Genomic DNA, 20,327 nt, shown 5'->3' on the forward strand with positions numbered 1-20,327 from the left:
TTGTTGGATTGTTTCCGCTTTCTCTTGGCTTTTTCTACATTTATTGTCTTGAATTTGTTGGTCTTTCATTATGTATTTTTGATGAATTTTTGTGTTAATCTCCTGGTCCTGCATTGCCACAAGAAACCCCTCTGTTTCTGAGATGATAATAATATTTATTAATAATATTATTATTTATTTCTATTTGATTTGCAGATTGTTGTCTTTTGCACATTGGCTGTTTGTCCTGTTGGGGGCAGTCTGTCATTGATTCTGTTGTAGTTCTTGTATTTACTGTGAATGCCCACAAAAAATGAATCTCAGGGTTGTATATAGTGACATATATGTCCTTTGATAATAAATTTACTTTGAACGTTGAAGATGGATTTTGGAGCACTGGCAGTCTGGGCATTGAATATAGAAGTTGGGATGTTATGTCGTAGTTCTACAAGACATTGGTGAAGCTACATTTGGAATATTGCATTCCCATTGGTAGGAAGGAAGCCATTGAGCTGGAAATAATGTAGAGGAGATTTATAGGGGTGTTGCTGAGACTCAGGGGACTGAGTTATGGAGAAAGGTTGAGCATGATGGGGCTCTTTCACTGCCATATGGAGAAATGAAAGGTGATCTTACAGAGGTATATCATTTAAGGTATAGCTTAGGGCATTTGGAGTTCAGAGTTCGATGCCAGTGCCATCTTCAAGGAGATTGTACGTTCTTCCCGTAGGATATGTGGGTTTCCTCCAGGTGCTCCAGTTTCCTCCCACAGTCCAAAGACATACCAGTTAGTAGGTTAATTGGTCATTGTAAATTAGTCATTGGTCCTGTGATTAGTCTAGTGTTAACTAGATGGGTAGATGGGTTGCTGAGGGCGGGGGGGGGGGTGTGATCCTTCGGGCTGGAAGGGCCTGTTCCACACTGTATCTCTGAATAAAATAAACATAATGAAGACCATAGATAGGGTGAGTGGACACAACCTCTTTCCCCAGTGTTGGGTTATCAAGAGCTAGAGGCCATAGGTCTAAAGTAAGAGGAAAGAGAGCTAACAGGAATCTGAGGGACACCTTTTTCGCCCAGTAAATCATGTGTAGATGGAACCAGCTGCCAGAGGAAGTGGTCGAGGCAGGGACATCAACAACACTTGAAAGGTACTGGGACAGGTACGTGGATAGGGAAGCTCTGGAGGGTCATGAGCGAAGTGCCGGCAAATGGGACCAGCTTAGATGGGAATTTTGGCTGGCATAGACAAGTTGGGCCAAAAGGCCTGTTTCTGTGCTGTATGACTCTGTGAACCAAGCTCTGCATTTCAGATAGTAACACCGGAGTTTTCCTAGCCTCACCCCTTCTCTCATCAGCACCACATCTGCAGACAGGTGAGAGGATGAAGCCGTTGGCTCTAACACTCCACAAAGTCGTCTGTGCTCCAACTCTTGTGCCTTGTCAACCAGCTGCGTGTTAACAATTCTGACTGCTTACTCCTTAACGTGCGTCTTAAATGAGTCGAGATGATAGGGTGCATTTTATATTTTCTATAATGGCTAGGTTGGACATAGGAGTATTTGGGGTTGTCTGTCTGGAATGGGAACTGTTCCGTTCACCGATAAGGCATAATTTGATAGATTTGAGGAATCTCACTAAAACAAAACGTATTTAGTTTAAGGGGGACTTGCAACATAATCATATCTGTTGGGTTCCAGTACCTATTCCTTCATAACGACTGACCCCGAATTTGATTCTGACTCTTGCTTGTTAAAAAGGGCTAGTTAATAGTGAGCCATCCTCTTTAAGAGAATTGTTTTTCCTGTGTTAAAGTACCTAGGCATTCACAGTGAACTGCAATTTAAGTACATAAAATGTTTTCCAACCTATCCCAGGTGTCCATTGCTTTGACCGTGTTTGTTTATGGTCTAGACTGCTTACTTGTTCAGTTAATTCCCATGTTCTCCAATGCCCCTGTAAATGCCTTCCTATGAGAAAAATACAAGCAGGGTAAACAAGCTCTGCATACTTGAATGCACTTGAAGAATTAAACCAGCGTAGCACGCTCTATTATAATACCGGCAGGGCAGAAGCACTTGATGTTTTTCTTGAGCGGCTGCCAGAATTTTTATTTGTTCACCCGCGGGATGTTGATGTCGCCAGAAATGCCAGCATTTATTGCCCATCCTCAGCGGCTACCGGACCGAGGATGCGGTTAGGACTCCTCCTCAAGGGTGGGTCTGGTATCACCTGTGTCAGAAGGGCCGGTTTCCCTTCCTGAAGGCCTGCGGTGATCCAGGTGCGTTTCCACAGCAACCTGGCAGGGGTGCGGGCCTGCGAGTCCGAAGTCCACTGGGAAAATCAGAGACTCATTGTCCATGAGTCTGCCGGAGGCCCGGAGGCCTGTCCCAGGCTTGGAGGATTGTATGTGTGGATGTGTAAATGTGGGGCGTCTGGGTGTGAAGAGAAAAGCTTTCTTCACCGTTGTTCTTCTGTCACTTGTTCTGTTCTGTTTTGTTGTGCTCTGTGTGTCGCTCTCTGGAACATGTTGACACTGGAATGTGTGGCAGCACCAGCACATCCTTAGATCATGATTGGTTGCTTATGCAAATGACGAATTCTGCTGTTTATTTCAATGAGCATGTGTTAAGTAAGTTAATCATGGTTCCCGAAGTCAGAGTTGAGCTTATTGCCATATGCGCAAGCACGTGTGTATACGAGAGCAATGAAAAACCTGCTTGCAGCGGCACCTCAGGCACGTAATGTCAGGTAAGCAGCAGGAAAGCATGCATTAAATATTAACACATACGTTATCTGTAAGAATGCACTTAGAACAACTGAAAAATAAAGTCCATGGATTCCCAACGTTTTTTATGTCATGGACCCTGACCATTAACCAAGGGGTTCGTGGACCCCAGTTGCTGGAAAGTGTCATCGTGTTGCTATGCTGAGGTGGAGATTGAGGATGTGCAGGCTGCGTCAGGAACCGAATGGTTAAAGGGAAGTATCTGCTGCTGAACCTGGTGGTGTGGGACTTCAGACTTCCGTACCTTTTCAGGCAACACACACAAAATGCTGGAGGAGCTCAGCAGGCCAGGCAGCTTCTACAGAAGTGAATAAACAGTTGATGTTTCGGGCCAAGGCTCTTCATCGGGACTCAGAGAGAAGGGGGAAGAGGCCAGTATAAAAAGGCGGGGCAGGGGAATATGGATAGTTATAAGGTGATAGGTGAAGCCAGGTGGGTTGGAAAGATAGAGGGCCGGAAAAGAAGGAGAGGAGACTGGACCATAGGAGAAAAGGAAGGAGAAGGGGACCCAGGGGGAAGTGATAGCTGGTGAGAAGAGATAAGAAGCCAAAGTGGGGATTGGAAGAACATCGGAGGGAGAGGGAAAATATTTTTTACTGGATGGAGAAGTCAATAAACATGCCAGCAAGTTGGAGGCTACCCAGACAGACTATAAGGTGTTGCTCCTCCACCCTGAAGGGGGCTTCACCTTGACACAAGAGGAGGCCATGGACTGATACGTCGGAGAGGGAATGGGAAGATCCGCTTTTGGCAGATGGAGCGGAGGTGCTCGACGCAGCGGTCCCCCAATTTATGACAAGTCTCACCAATGCATCAGGACCACCAGACACAACAGAGGACCCCAGCAGATTCACAGGTGAAGTGTTGCCTCATCTGGAAGGACTGTACAGGGCCCTGAATGGAGGTGAGGAAAGAGGTCAAAGGGCGGGTGTGGCACTTAGGCCTCTTGCAGGGAGAAGCTGCCTGGTGGTAGCTGTGAGAAGATGGCATGACCTGGATGGTGGGGATCTTTGGTGATGAATTTTGTCTTCCTGAGACAATGCCTCCTGTAGATACTACTAATGGTGTGGATGGTTGTGCCCATAATGTATAGGGCAGAGTGCAGTACTCCACTACTCTCTGCAGCTTCTTACGTGCCTGTACGTGCGAATTGCTGTATGAGACCGTGATGTAGCCTGTAAGGACATGATTAATAGACTACCTTTAACTCCAGAATTATTTAGTTACTTGAATTTTAATCGCCCAGCAGCAATTGTGGGATTTGAACTCGTGTCTTTGGATCAATGATCTGGGATTTTGGCTGCCAGCCCACTGAGTAACCAGTACACCAACATAATCTATGCAAAGACTGGTGATAAATGATGGCTTTACCTATGGTGTTCACATCCCCTTGAGGAATAAACTTAAAACAACAGTGCATTAGTCAGGGCAGAACAGTAGTGTAGTTCCTAGAGTTCCACAGCTGTAGTAACCCAGGTTAGATCTGACTTCGGGGGCTGTCTGTGTGTGGAGTTTCCTTCTACAGGCCAAAGACGGGTCGATTGGTTGATTACTCAGCCACTGTTATGGTCTTGAACTTTATTCGTCCACGTTCTCTGTAAGTATAACACTAGATTTTACATTTTGTTACTTTTTCCCCTTGTAATGTAAGATTAGATTAGCTTTATTTGTCATATGTACGTCAAAACATACAGTGAAATGCATCGTATTGTTATGCGTCCATGATCAACACAGTCCGAATGTGCTGGGAGGCAGCCCGCAAGTGTCACAGTGCTTCTGACACTAGCATAGCATGCCCACGAATTACTAAACTGAACCCTAACTATGAGTAGTGTAGTGGTTACTACAACTCTTTGCAGTATTAGTGACTGGGTTCGGTACCCGCCACCGCCTGGAAGGAGTTCATACGTTCTTCCCGTGACCGCGTGTGTTTCCTCCGGGTGCTCCGGTTTCCTCCCACAGTTGAAAGTCATACCAGTTGGTAGGTTGACTGGTCATTGTAAATTGGCCTGTGATTAGGCTAGCGTTAAATCGGGGGATTGCTGGGCGGCGCTGCTCGAGAAGATGGAAGGGTCGTTCCGCGCTGTATCTCAATCAATAAATAAATCTTTGGAAGGTGTACGGGTACCAGAGCACTTGGCAGAAACTCGTACAGTCACAGGGAGAACATACAAGCTCCTTACAGACTGCGACAAGAATTTGGTATGTCATCGAAAACTCTGACAAACTTCTATAGACGCATACTAGAGAGCATCCTGACAGGTTGCACAATTTGCCTTCTCTTGCATATTGGTTCTTTGTTATAGAAGCGATCACTGGATCTATAAACCAATTGCACGCATTAGGGTTAGGGTTAACCAATACACCATCATGCCACCAAAGTGTAATACTTCTATGTATTTACGTGGTGAATCATTGGCATGGATGGCATGCAAAACCAAGTTATTCACCGTGGCACTGTATGTGTGATAATAATAAACAAATTTACTAACTTAGAATGTGGAGAGAGCATAGAATGGTATTAATGCTGGTTCGCTGTCAGTGGGGGTTCTTGATGGGCTGAAGGACAGTTTTCTTGCTGTATCTCTCCACAACTCTACATATCAATTGATCTTCCAGTGCCTTTCGGAACATCTCTAGTTAACCTGTCTGACTCTGGAATCTTTGCTGACAGATCCAGCTGTTACAGGGAGAATCCAAGTCGTTCATCATTTCAGAGGGCTGTAATTAGCAGAGTGGATTCTGTAGCATGCTGGGCTTGTCTGTTAACTTGACAATAGTTATAGATCATGCTGGTGACACAGATGATGCTGTCTGTAGGGGCCAAGAGGGTATCAAAGCCTTGCATTAGCACCGTGCTCTGAAGTTTGCAGCCTTCCAAGTATACCTTTGTGATGGTGTCTGTGTGATGAACACAGAAGCAGCACATGGCCATCAGACTGGTGTAGCTGATGCTGCTTTACGCTGAAGCCTCCGGGGCTAAGATGACACGTATATTGCAGTCTTTTAGCAATTCACATTCTTCACATTCTCTTCTCACACAAAACCAAAGAGCTGATTATTGAGTACAGGAGGAAGAAGCCGGAGGTCCAAGAGTGAGTCCTCATTAGGGGATCGGAGGTGGAGAGGGTCAGTAACTTTAAATTCCTTGATGATATTATATCAGAGGAGCTGTCCTGGGACTTGTACGTCAGCGCCAATACAAAGAAGGCACAGTAGTGCCTCTACTTTCTTCGAAGTTTGCGCAGATTTGGTATGTCATCGAAAACTTTGACAAACTTCTACAAATGCTTAGTAAAGAGCATCCTGACAGGTTGCACAATTTGCACATTGGTTCTTTGCTCTTTTCATTGATTCTATTGTATTTCTTTCTTCTACTGTGAATGCCTAGAACAAAACAAATCTCAAGGTAGTATATACGTTCTTTAATAAGAAGTTTACTTTTAAGCTTGGATCTTTTTGAGGGTTTTGTATCGTTTAATCATTTGCATTTCTGACCATCATGTCCTTGAGAAGTTGGTGATGAAGCTGCTGTTCTGAATGGATACATTCTGAATGGACCTCGCATCCATGAGGGAATGGCAATGTAATTCCAAGTCAACGGTGTGTGATTTGGAGGGGATCTTGAACAAGGTGGTGTTTCCCTGTCCCTGCTGCCCTTGTCCTCCTGTGGGACAGAGGTACAGGTCAGGGAAATGCTGCCCACCTCTGGTGCACGCTGCAGCTACCGTGCGCCAGAGAATCACAATCAGGTTTTAATATAAAATACAGAGCAGAATTAGGCCATTTGGCCCATCAAGTCTATTCCACCATTTCATCCATACCACTGACATATAATCATGAAATTTGTTGTTTTGCAACAACTGTGCACTGCAATTGATGATATATACTATAAATTGTAATAAGAAATATACATAAAAATTTAAATAAAATTAAAAATAATTAAAATTATAATAACAGGCATAAATCAAATGGATAGCTAAAGACTTTTTCCCAGGGCGGAGATGGCTAATCCCAGGAGGCATAATTTTAAGGTGATTGGTGCAAAGTATTTAAGGATGTAGAGAGTGGTAAGTGTATGGAACACCCTGGCGGGGTGGAAGTAGAGTCAGATACATTGGCGACATTTAAGAAACTCATAGGTAGACACGTGGATGATAGAAAAATGGAGGGTGATGTAGGAGATTGATTCTAGAATGCAACATTGTGGGCCAAAGGGCCTATAGTGTGCTGTAATGTTCTGTGTTCTAAGTAGTGCAAAAAGAGAGCAAAAATAAGGAGGTAGAGTTCACGGGTTCATTGTCTGTTCAGAAATCAAAGCTGGAGGGCATGAATGTTCATAATGGTTAAAGGGATGTCCATCAATCTGGTTGCTTTGTTTTGGGCAGCTCAGCAAGTCTACACCAACCATCAGACATCGACTTATACCAGTCCATCTCATCCCTGGCAACTCCCCCCAGATTCGATCACTCATCTACACAACAGGGATAATTGCTAGATTCCTTGCCAAAGCCCTGACTCCCCACTTTAACACTGACCCAATCACACAATGGCCTCTCCCACAATGACCATTCCACTTAAATCTAACTTCTTTTCATTGAATCTTGCCAAGTTCCAAATTATGCTGAATCCAAAATCTTCTTGGAAACTCTGGCGAGCAAGATATTCTGACTGCCCCCACTTGCTTCTTTTAAACTCCCTCTCTCTCTCTCTCTCTCTTTCTCTCTCTTGCCCCCCCCACACCTTTCCAATGTCTCCTCATAAACTATGGCACACAAAATGTCCCGACTGCCCCCACTCACTTCTTTTAAACTCTCTCCCCCGTATGCAATCCAATGTTTATTTTTTAAAATCTTGGTTATGTTTTCTGTACAATTGGTTTTGAACTCTTTGAACATTAGCACATTGGAGAAGTGGGTAGTACCACTGCCTTATACCTCCAGCCACCCGGGTTTGATCCTGACTTCCTTCACTGTCTCTGTGGAGTTTTCATGCTCTCTCTGGGATCTCATGTAGTTCCTCCGGTTGTTCTGGTCTCCTCTCACATCCCGACGGCACACAAGTCAGCTGATTGGCTGCTGTGCTGCCCCTGGTGTGGCTGGATGGCAGGGAAATCAGCTGGTGTTGATGGGCAAAAGTGAGAAAAGATGGGCTTGCATAGCTTCTGACAGGCTGAATGGTCTCCTATACTAAGAAAATATGGGGGAAATATGAGAAATCAATGCTATAGAGAGATCCAGCATGGAAAGAGATCTTTCAGCTACCATGCAGTCATAGACAGAATCTGAAAACTCCACATAGACAGGGTACTGGAGGTCCAGAGCCTGGATCTCTGACACTGTGAGACGATTGCTCCACTTTGCTATCTAAAAGTTATGTGTTCCACAAGTTGCTGATATCTCATAGTGTGGCACTTGTTTGGTTGGATGAGGTTTGTTGTACGAAGCCTTTGGCCTCCCTCCCCACCCCATTAAAGATGCTACATATATTGTTGTTGTGTTTGCTTTATCTAACCACTCCAGTGAAGGTGAGAAGGGAGCTTGATATTTGCAAAACCACAACTATTAAACTCCAATTGACCCAAGCCTGTGTAAGTACAATTGTGGACAGTGGTTTTGGACTGGAACCAACTCTGCCTTAATCAGGTAATGTGGTGCATCATGGTAGAAAAGACCCTTCTCTGTGCTGTGACTGAGGTGACTGGGCAAATTTTAGTTATAAGGTGTGTGCAGGGTTTCCGGGCTGTTGTTTAGTAACCAAAGCCTCTCCTTTTCAAATCTGTTTTACAGGTTCATGAAAACAGCAGGAACAGTGATCAATGCGGTGACATGGCAACAGTAGGTATTTAACCTTTGTTAACCCTTTCACTGTTCCCACTCAGTGCTCTGTGATCAACACCGTCCCATAACATTACTTTTAATAACGTGGCATACATTTTCTGTAATAGTGACACAGATGCTCCACTGTGTAACAGCTGCTTGGTGTTGCAGAAATTTGTTGTTAAAGAATTCACAAATTTCTGCCCAGGAAGTGAGGTAGAGAATAAAATACTGTATATATATATATGTGCGCACGCGCACGTACACACGCACACACACACACACACACACACACACACACACACCAAACACACACACACACACACACACACACACACACACACACACACACACACACACACACACACACACACACAAACACACACACACACACACAAACACACACACAAACACACACACACACACACACACACACACACACACACACACACACACACACACACACACACACACACACACACACACACACACACACACACACACACACACACACACACACACACACACACACACACACACACACACACACACACACACACACACACACACACACACACACAGTGGATTCCAATTTATTTGGATGTATCGAGATCAGTACATATTGACATTTTGGCCCAACAAAGCAGCTGCTCACTTAGCCAAAGTTTCATGAAAATTGATGCTGGTCATGGGCTGCTGGAAACTAATGCTAAAAAGGTAGTAAAGGGGGCAAAGAAATGGTGGACGAACTTCATTACTATTTTGCATTAGTCTTCACTCTGTAAGACACCAGCAAAATGCTGGAAATGCAAGAGTGACAGGGGCAGAAGTGAGTGCAGTTGATATTGTAGGGTTACATAACTGGGAGACATGTACATAATTCACAACAACCGACAATGAGTTGGGTTTTCACTTTAAGAGGCTGGTCTGATGTGATGACTTTGTTATGTAAGGATTGTTTAGTGCACTTTTGTGTGTGGGTTTCAGAGTTTAATAAAATGTGTTATGGGTTTCATTAAGCATAAAATGCCTCACTTTGTTTTATTTGTGAAAACCTTCATTGGTGACCCTGATGCTTTGGGATGATTCCAGAGTTATTGAACATGTCAGCCAACAGTTGGAAACTGCTGGAGTTTTGGGAGCAAAATGCCGTCATTTGGTTTGTATAAACTGAGGCCCAGTTTGTTCTGCGAGAAATCACCACTGACAGCACCAAATTCTACTATGTGGTAGTGTTGCTCAGCAATTCCACAGCTGTGATAGTGGTGAGTCAACTTGAACATCCATCTGAACACAATAAATACTAATCACTGCAAACACATTTTACAAAGTTTTGGACTGTCGGAGTCTGAGTGTGTCAAACAATTGCTCCCCTTACCTGGTCTTGGTGATGCTAGGCCTTCAGAGCTAATGGACCACAGGATACCATCCCAGGAAATCACGATCCTTGTTTTACTTAAAGAATTCTTCATGCAGCAAGTGCCTGATCAAGTTTGCATAGCCCTCACTAATGTGCCTGTGATGGACAGTAGGGAGCTTGCTAAAATGGCTGATAGTCTACACTCAGCTGGGCAGTGGTGCATCATTCCTCCTCCTTTCTGTACCTCAATAAGCCCAGTCAGCAAGAACACCAACATAAGGACACCGGCAACTGCATAACAGATGATGCTGGGCTGATGCTGCTACTATGCTGCCTTTGGTAGGAACACCAGGAAGTGACGACCGCCTTGTAGCTTCAACAGTGCCAGTGCATGGGGATATCAGAGGTCTGTGAACACTGTAGGTTCCAGCTGCCAGGGTTATCTACTGCTCATGATGGACAGCCTTTCAGGGAGACACAGGTGCTCAAATGAGTGTGCTGCCAGCATCGCATATTGATGAGAAGGCAAAGGGTGCCAAAACCTTGCTGGAGGATGCCAACAGTAGCAAGATCCAGATTACAGGTTTCATGTGTGATGCCAAACAGAGCTGCAGGACGGATGATGCTAATGAGAGAGATAACGGAAGACAATGGAGAAACATTCAAAATGCTAATAAGAGAGAAGAGAGAGATTAACGAGAAAGAAGCACAATTCCCATGTTGGCATCTGCGACAGGCCGTTTGCTTTGAACCTGAACTGTTCGAAGTTTGATGGACAGGTGATACCCCAGCAGGGGGATAAAAATAGCCGGTTTGCTAAGGCACGAGACACACACATGCCAGGAGACCCTGGAAAGAGCAGTGTGCCCCACAAGGTGGTGGGAGCTTGGAGGACCGGTTCACGGGAATCGTTCAGAAGCTCACAGGGTGTAAAGGTACGATCGGTGGGAACCTGGTGTGTGTCCGCCCCTGCCTGGGTGCCGGGTTCACCACGGAAGAACGATCGCATCCGAAACGGAGGGGTCATAGTCGGTGACCACAGCTGGATCAGAAGGCATCGAAAAGGTTTGCCTGAAACCAACTGCTTCTCTCACTCTCTCTCTCTCTCTCTCTTTCCAACGGTACAACAACAACAGCGATTACTTCGAACTGCACTAGACTAAACTGAACTCTGCTTCACTTAAGACTGGTCATTTTACCCTTAGACTGCAATAGAGCTTGGTTGATTCCTATTACCCTATTTCTGTGTATATGTGTATACTATCATTGCTAACCTGTTACATTTATATCCTTGTGATTAGTGTACTGTATTACTTATTTCTTTAATAAAACTTTATTAATTCCTAGTAATCACAGACTCCAACATGTGTTCCATTTCTGCTGGTTTGGCAACCCAGTTATGGGGTACGTAACACAGGACATGATGAATGACTCTACAGATGGGACTTCATTGTGTTTCATGTAGCTAGACCTCTGCTTCGTGCAGATTTCGTGTGTGCCCAAGGGCTGTTAGTCGATCTTAAGAACTGCTGGTTTGTGGATGTCAAAGACTTTAGGTCGTTACCCTACTCTCCCAGTAAGTTCCCCACAATGACTCTGTCGAGCGCATGCACCGGTACATGTGTGTTTACTCGACTTCTGGGTGAATTCCCAGACCTCACCAAGCCCACATTCTCCACCACAGTAACAAAACACAGAGACGAGTGCCACATTACCACAACTGGCCTGGCAGTCCATGCCCACGCACGAGACTGGACCCAGAAGAGCTGGCAACTGCAAAGGCTGAGATTGCCAACATGGCAAAACTCGGCATTGTACACCGGTTGAATTGCCCCTGGGCTTCACCCCTCCATGTGGTCTGTAAGTCCGAAGGTGATTGCTGCCCAAGTGGTGGTTACTAACAATGAATCCACCATTCCCAATCATTACCTGGTCCCTCACATCCAAGACCTTTCGGCACGTTTAGGCGGAATGTTAATTTTTTCAAAGTCGATCTAGTTAGAGGCTACCATCAGGTGCCTATGTGCTCAAAGGACATTGTCATAATAACTGTAATTACCCCGTTTAGCCTCTTTGAGTTTATGCACATGCCCTTTGGGCTAAAAAATGCAGCACAGACTTTCCAACAGCTGATGGACTCCATATTAAAAGTCTTTTTGTTAACCTGGATGACATACTTGTTGCCAGTGCGTACAAATCTGAACGTGTTTCTCATCTCTGTACACTTTTCAAGCGCTCAAGCCAACACGGGATGAATATTAACCCTGGTAAATGCCAATTTAGATTGTCAGCTATTGACTTTCTTGGCCATCGTATCTCCATAAAAGGTTTGAAACCCCTCCCATCAAAACTAGCCACTGTTATAGATTTCTCACCACTCTGCACTACAAAAAACGACAGGAGTTTTTGGGTATGGTAAATTTATATCACTGCTTCATTCCGTGAGCTGATGTATAGTGTGCTTAAAGGCAGTACCCCTAGACAAGTGCCTGACTGGTCAGCGGACATGACCAGGGCATCTGAAAATACCAAACGAGCTCTTTCTAACGCGACTCTACTAGCACATCCACTCCCCAACGCACCCATAGCTGTTACTTCTGATGCTTCGGACTATGCTGAGGGCGCTGTGCATGAACAGCTGATCAGAGGCGTGTGGCAGCCACTCCCGTTCTTCAGCCGACCGCTCCATCCCCCTGAAAGGAAGTATGATACGTTTGACCATGAGCTTCTCGATCTCTATCTGCCTGTCCGTCATTTTCATTTCCTTCCGGAGGGTTGCCATTTCACAGTGTTCATTGACCACAAACCCCTCGAGCACAAGATGGCCAAAATATCAGACCCTTGGTCTGCACGGTAGCAACACCCCCAATCAGAGTTCACAATGGATATACAACATAATGCTGTTGAGGCCACACAAGTAGGGGTTGACAATACCAGCATGACAGCTGACTAAGCTACTGACCCTGAGGTCCAGGCTTACTCGAACAGCAATCATGGGCCTGTGGTCGGCTGCCATTAAGTCTGGGGTAGCTGGGGTTTCTCTCCTGTGCAATGTCTCAACCAGTCGCCCACAAACTGGAGACGGACTTTTTTTGACCCTGTACGTGGCCTCTCACATCCGGGCTGGAAGGCCTCACAGAAACTGGTCGCACTAAAGTTTGCTTGGCATGGCTTCAGAAAGGATGTGCGTGATTGGATTGCAGCCTGTGTAGAGTGCCATAGGGTAAAAATTAACCGTCATGTTCAGGCGCCTTTGGCATCTTTTGAGGTCCCTGAGTGACAGTTTGCCATGTCAATGTGGACCTTGTTGGTCTTGTTCTCCCGCTCTTGCGGTTTCATACACCTCCTTATCATGGTGGACCATACCACCAGGTGGCCGGAGGTTGTCCCTCTAGCATCGACGACGGTTGCAGGCGTGGCCCGGGCGTTCACCAGCACCTGGGTTACTCAGTTTGGCACCCCATCTGATATTTCCTCTGATCGCTGTCCCCAATTCATTTCAGACCTCTGGACTGCAGTGGCCCGGAACCCCGGTGTTAGGCTTCATCACACCATATCATATCCAATGGCTTATATGAGTGGTTTCACTGCTCCTTAAAGGCTGCTCTGAGGGCTTCTCTGACAGATGAGTGTTGGCACGATTGCCTCCGATGGGTCCTGTTGGGGCACAGAACAGCTCCGAAAGAGGACCTGCAGTTGTCTGCGGCTGAGTTGCTATACGGACAGCCGTTACGAGTGCCAGGTGAATTTATTCCTGATGCCACTACCACCTGGTCGGCCTCCCAATAGCATTCCACGCTCCTCAGTAAATTCAATTCCTTTTCACTTGTTCCTACGTCCCATCATGGCGTACAGCACCCTTGTGTTACTGTTCACCTACATTACGCCTCGTTTGTTTTCGTCCACCATGACGCACACCAACATCCCCTTAGGGGATGACCCGTTCCACATTTTGGAATGGGGAGAAAAGACTTTCACCATAGATAAGAGAAGTTAATCTGAACATGTTTCGGTAGATCACCTTAAACCAGCCCACCAACATTTGTAGTGTTCCACTGCCATGTTCCTGGTGTCACAACATGACCATGAGTGTGTCAATGCACATCTGGACAAGCCAGAGGCATCCGCTGTTGCTCCACCCATGGAACACAGGACCCAAGCCGGACGGTCATCCGAGCTCCAAGTGGGCTCACAGTGCCGGTTTTAGTGAATTCTGGGGGTGGGGAGTGGGGGTGTGTAGGGTAACGTAAATGGGAGAAATGTACAGGATTCACAACCACCAACACTGAGTTGGGCTTTTGCTTCAAGAGGCCAGTCTGACGTGATGACGTTGCTACGTAAGGATTCTTAGCATGCTTTTGTCTTTAGGTTTAGGAGTTCAATAAAATATCTCACGAGTTGCATCAAACATAAAATGCCTCAACTCATTTTATTTGCCAAAACCTACACTATTACAAAGATAATTCTGGACCAGATGGTGTACACCCCAGGGTTCTGAGAGAGGTAACTGAAGAGATTGTGGAAGCATTAGTAATGATCTTTTGAGAATCACTAGATTCTGGATTGGTTCCGGAGGACTGGAATATTTGGAAATGTCACTCCATTCTTTCTGAAAGTTGGTAGGCAGAAGAAAATAATTTATCAGGCCCACTCAAGAGTGGAATAGAAAATGAGCTGGTCCCCCATTTAACCTTATACACTGACTCTGAGATGTGATCAAGCAGGTGAGTAATGTTCCCCGACTCACTGGACTTGTAGGTACAGCATTCTTAACCAATAACAGTACAACTGCCACCTTTCTTTGTCAGCAGGTAATCTAAGACCATCAACGTCAGTTCCCAGGATACTGTGGCTGTACCATGCTGGGAAAGGTTATCATTCAAAGCCTTCCTTCTTCTGCAATAGCCCTCCCACTATGCCAACCAACATGGGCAAGGTGCTCATTCAGAGCACTGGAGTGGTATATGCATGGCACTACATATCAGATGTACCACCCTGCGCGGAGTCACGGGTAGGCTTAGGAACTGCATATCCAATAAGTGCCCGTCAGTGTCCAGGAGGGTGCCCAACTTCACAACACCATTTGGCATAGACAGTCATCCCAGGATACTGTTCCTGTTCACACTCGCCATCTCCACTGACTTGTACCTGTGCTCATCATACCACGTACACCAGCGTTCCCTGTCAGGTGGGGAAATCACTTTAAGAGTCAGGACCTTCCAATTAAACAAATGATACACAGAGGAACACCAGTACATCAATGTACTCACTCCACCTGGGCTATGAGGCTCAAGTCCCTTAAGGCTGTTACCATACTCTGGGTCAAGGTTGGCCAGAATAGACTGCTCTCTCCTGGCTCCCCCCAAAACAGAAAGCCAAAATGTGAGCAGTCAGATAATTTCCCCAACGGTCTTTTCCCCTCTCCTCAAAAGGGGTGATAATAGTGGCATCCCTTCTGCGATGTAGTCAGGAGTCCTCATACAAATTCAGCAATCGGACCCATTGGTCCAGTGTGCAAATTCAGACGTCATCCCCAGGAATGTGTCACAGGATCTTCCATAACAAGGCAGCATCCACCACTTTGCCAGTCTGTAGCGCAGGGAGATACAAATGCACTCGATCTTGATTAGTCACTGGGTATTTAGAAAACACGAAAAGCAAAGTTACTTGAATTAGTCTGCCAAAGGGTCTTGGCCCGAAATGCCGACTGTACTTTTTTCCATAGATGTTGCCTGGCATGCTGACTTCCTCCAGCATTTTATGTGTGTTGCTTTGGATTTCCAGCATCAGCAGATTTTCTCTTGTTTGTGAATTGCTCCGCAAACACTTATGTCCCTCTGAAATGTGGGGATCTCATATCCGGAATAAAGTTGCCCAAATTTCTGCCCCATCAACTCAAATTTCACATGGGCAGTATGAAACATGAGTCACCCCTAAAATTGATTGAATCATTGTACTTATTGGATGATCAACAACTGGTTGCTATTGAAGACAGCACAACCCCTTTTATTTGGGAAGCAGCTGTTATAACCACATGTCTTATCATTCCAGAAGTTAATTCAACATCCTGTGGTGGGTTATCGGTATTGTTGTAAATCCTGCAATAAGAGACCACTGGCGTAGGACTTTAGTCCCCCCCTCTACTATGCTCCATTCCTCTTGGGGTTTTAAATTCCATTCAAAGAAAGAAGGATTACTGTATTTAACTATTGCTACTCGATCCCATTGTGATGCATTATGCTTAGGGGAAGCAAGCAGTGTTCTCAGAGCATTACTGATCATGTGTTGGATGATTGGCTCCCTAAAGCACCCATCTCTCTATTAGATAGGCTCACTTTGGATCCCCCCCCATCCCATATCCTCAATAATCATGCGGACAGAGACTCTTCAGATTTCTGTCTGTACCTACCCCTAAACTCGCTAATCCCTTAGCAGAGAACTCCCTTATCTCTGTTGTCTCAAAGGGGTCCATGGTACCATCCCCCACACATTCCTGATACTCCTTCCCCCCACCCCCCCCACCTCCTAGGAGGAAGAAGCTGCAGGCCGATGCGCCCTCCTATGGCAGATGTGCAAACGTATGATCACTGACCTGGCCCCTACTGTTTCGGGTACGTGGGGGAGAGAGCGATCATTTTGAGGGATAAGCCGAGGGGTCCACGCCATACTCTCTCTCTCTCTCTCTCACTTTCATCACCCAGTCAGACATCCCCATCCCCCATCCCCACAGTAGGATCATCACCACACCGCATTAAAGCTCGAACTTTAACAGGATCGGGCTGCCAATTAGCCCAGTGAGCAGCTTCTAATTGCTGCACCTTCATTAGCAGACAAGCTATGTCTATATTTTTAGCCCAGGTCAGGGCCATCGACAGTGATACTCTCAAAAAGATACAGCTTATTTGGGTCCTCCACCTCATTCTTAAGACCCACAATAATTTTGTGCTGGTGTCTTAAGATCATAGCAAAGAGCCAGACAGCATCCCATCAGCTACCCTTCCTCCTGGGAAAGCCCAGCAATTTAAGTACGGGCAGAATGTGTTGTCCAGTTTGCAACTTTGGCGAAATCTAACTGGTCTGACCAATCTACTGAAATCCCGTAACCCATCAGTAGGTTAGCAAGAGTTCCAGAGCCTGCACCATTATTCCCCCATCCTGGGATTCTGCATCTCTCACATGGGGGGGGGGGTCCTCTCTTTTAACTAAACTTTTAAAGAAATGCTTAAGCAACAAGCCCTGCTCGCAGTGCCAAATGTCACGTTGAAGCAGGTTCACAAATTTGGTGTGTGAGACAGAAACCACTGACTGCGAGTAAGTATATTAATCATTTATTTACAAACAGTAGAAAATTTGACCAGACATTCATGTTCCCAGAGTTAAACAAACTACAGAACTAAATATTCAATAAACAGACACTTAGTTAAGATTGTGCAAGGAGCATACCTTCCCAATCACTTTGTGCAGTGTGCCTTAGGCAAATGGGAGAGGGAACAAGCTTCCTGCATGTGGTATTGTATACCTCGGATATCTGAAACTCGACGCTCTGTAGCCAACCAATGAGAAGAGCAGCTGTAGATTCCAGGCTAACCAATCATGAAGGAAGTAGCTTTCGACAGGCAGAATAAACCATGCCCCCTCACAGGACACAGCCACAAGTTTCACCTGCCAAGCAGAGTGACCCATCCTTATCAGGAAAGACATTATCCCACGAGAGTAAGAAATACTCCACGGTGATTACATCTTTAGGGCTGAATGGGAAAGTTTAAAATTCCCTCTTCTATGAATGTCTATATAGTGTTTGTATTATATGGTATATTATATATTTAAGATGACCAGAGAGCAATACGTTACATATTTGAATTGAGATGCACTCTATATTGTGTTGGAGTTTACATCTCAGCAGGGAGGACTGTAGTGTATTCCATATTTCAGAAATATTTGAATAATATTGTCAGGATATTGTTTGTTTAAGCATTCTTTGTTTCTATTCATAATTCATTATGAGTTATAAGTAAGAAATATTGTATATGGCTGGGATACATTATTTTGCCACCATTATCACATGTGAATGCCTCGCTGAAGAAGAAAAGCCAAGTTCACACCCGAGCTTTTGATTAATTTCTGAAGTTACAAAACATAACAGAAACCATGAGATATTGAAAAGTCTGGATAGAGTGGATGCACAGAGGATGTTTCCTGTAGTGATGGAGTCTAGGACCAGAGGGCACAGCCTCAGGATTGAGGGACATCCATTTAGAACAGCAATGAGGAGGAATTTCTTTAGTCAGAGGGTAGAGAATCAATGTAATTCATTGCCACTGACAACTGTGCAGGCCATGACATTAGGTGTATTTAAGGTGGAGGTTGATAGGTTCTTGATTAATCAGGGCATCAGAGGATACAGGAAGAAGGCAGGAGAATGGGGTTGAGAGGGATAATAAATCAGCCATGATGAAATGACAGAGCAGACTCGATGGGCTGAATGGCCTGATTCTGCTCCTAGATCTTACAGTCTTATGTATTAAATAGTTACAATAAAAAGGTTATTAAAAAAAGTGTGTGCGACTGACATTAGGACCTGTTAGGCAACAGTCTCCTGTCCCAATTAAGTGGCATAGTGTCCCAAATAAATGCAGGGAATCTCAGCAATGTATGTGTGTGTACAGTATATTGTGGCCTCTAATGATTGGGGTCAACCATGCATGTTGCAATAGCTGTGATACACAAGCCTGGGCAATATGTTATGGAGAGCAAGCTGTTGCTCGTGTAGCAGGCTCCCCCTCTCCACACAGCTGAGCAATCCAAAAGAACGGCTGAAACCGATACAACTTGGCACCAGCAGGAGTTGCCAATCAGTGTTGAACTCAATGTAGGGATGCGTTAGGGTCTCCAGCTCTGGATTTTTCTTCAGTGTTTATCCCTGGAGCCTTCCCCACGTCTGGCTATAGCAGCGAGGCAGCCGCGGTTTGAGATCAGAGTTTTCTTTCTCCACGGCTGATGAGCCCCATCTGCCCGAAGCGACTGGTGCCAGTAACCTGCCTTTGTCCCTTCTCCTGTTAGTAGAAACGGTTCAGCTGGGCTTAGTAGCTGAGCCACATGTGAAGGCCAGGACCTGGACTTGGTTGTCAGAGGGTATGTGAGATGCACCATTGGTAGCTTGTGAGAGCTTGTCACCACTAACTCCCTCCACCCAACCTCCCCCCGCCCCCCGGAGGAAACCCATGCGGTCACAGAGAGAATGTACAAATTCCTCATGGACAGCACAGAACTGATCCCAGATTGGCATTGCTACTTGATTACGCTAACCACTACGCTATTGTGCATTCCCCATATTGTGCTTTCTGTTATTAATTTCATTGTACCACCTGAATGCGATGAAATGATCTGTATGGACAGCCTGCAAAGCAAGGTTTTCACTCTATCTCGGTAGATGTGACAATAATAAACCAAGTTACCAATTTAACATTTCAAATGCATGAGTTGCTACCCATCATCAGGATTGACCAAGACATCAGTGTCCTGAGGAAGGGATTCAGCCGGAAATGCTGACCATTTATTCCCCTTCACAGATGCTGCCTGACCTGCTGAGCTCCCCCAGCATTTGGTGTGTGTTGCAATCAATCATCTTTCCCTGGTACAAATACTCAGCTCTGAAGCTGGTGACTGTGGGATGTTTTTGGGTGAGATGGTTGTCCTCATTCCTCAAGTCACTGGAGGATTGTTAACCCTAGATGCCCTGAATATATCTGTGCCTACCAGCAACCCTGGCAGCACGTTCCATGCACCCACCTCTCTCAGTGTGAAGAACTTAACTCTGACATCCCCTCTGTACTTCCCTCCAATCACTTTAAAATTATGCCCTTTCATATTAGCCATTTCTGTCCTGGGAGAAAGGTGCTAGCTGTCCACTCGATCTCTCCCTCTTATCATCTTGTACACCTCTACCAGGCCACCCCTCATCCTCCTTCACTCCAAAGGGAAAAGCCCTAGTTCACTCAACCTGTCCCCGTAAAACACACATCTAGTCCAGGCAGCATCTCCTCTGCGCGCTCTCCAAAGCTTTCACATGAGGTGACCAGAACTGAACATAATATTGCAAATGCTGCCTAACCATGGCTTTGTAGAACTGCAACACTGCCTCATGGCTCTTGAACTCAATCCACGCTTCATGAAAGCCAACACGTCATAAGCCTTCTTAATCACTCAATCAACCTGCGCGACTTTGGCACATCAACTTTGAACATTGTTGTCTATTTTTTGGATGGAGGGAAGTTATAAGGATTTCTGATACTAAAAGTGTGTTTATTTTATTCTTTAACACTGTAAGATGCTGGATAAGCTGGAGTTGTGTCTTCCTGCTGTGTCATGGCATTTGTAATAT

General features: G+C 45.4%; 1 protein-coding gene across 1 annotated transcript in view; it reads left to right on the forward strand.

Annotated features, from left to right (window-relative positions):
- hpse2 (heparanase 2) overlaps nt 1-20,327 on the forward strand; it is a 480,230-nt gene that overhangs the window by 240,446 nt on the left and 219,457 nt on the right. The window contains exon 6 of the mRNA XM_063072085.1: nt 8,557-8,604. Within this exon, the coding sequence (XP_062928155.1) occupies nt 8,557-8,604 (48 nt within the window). The remainder of the gene's footprint in view (nt 1-8,556; nt 8,605-20,327) is intronic.

The sequence above is a fragment of the Mobula hypostoma genome, chromosome 19 (assembly GCF_963921235.1).
Source record: "Mobula hypostoma chromosome 19, sMobHyp1.1, whole genome shotgun sequence".
In the NCBI taxonomy this organism is placed as follows: Eukaryota; Metazoa; Chordata; class Chondrichthyes; order Myliobatiformes; family Myliobatidae; genus Mobula; species Mobula hypostoma.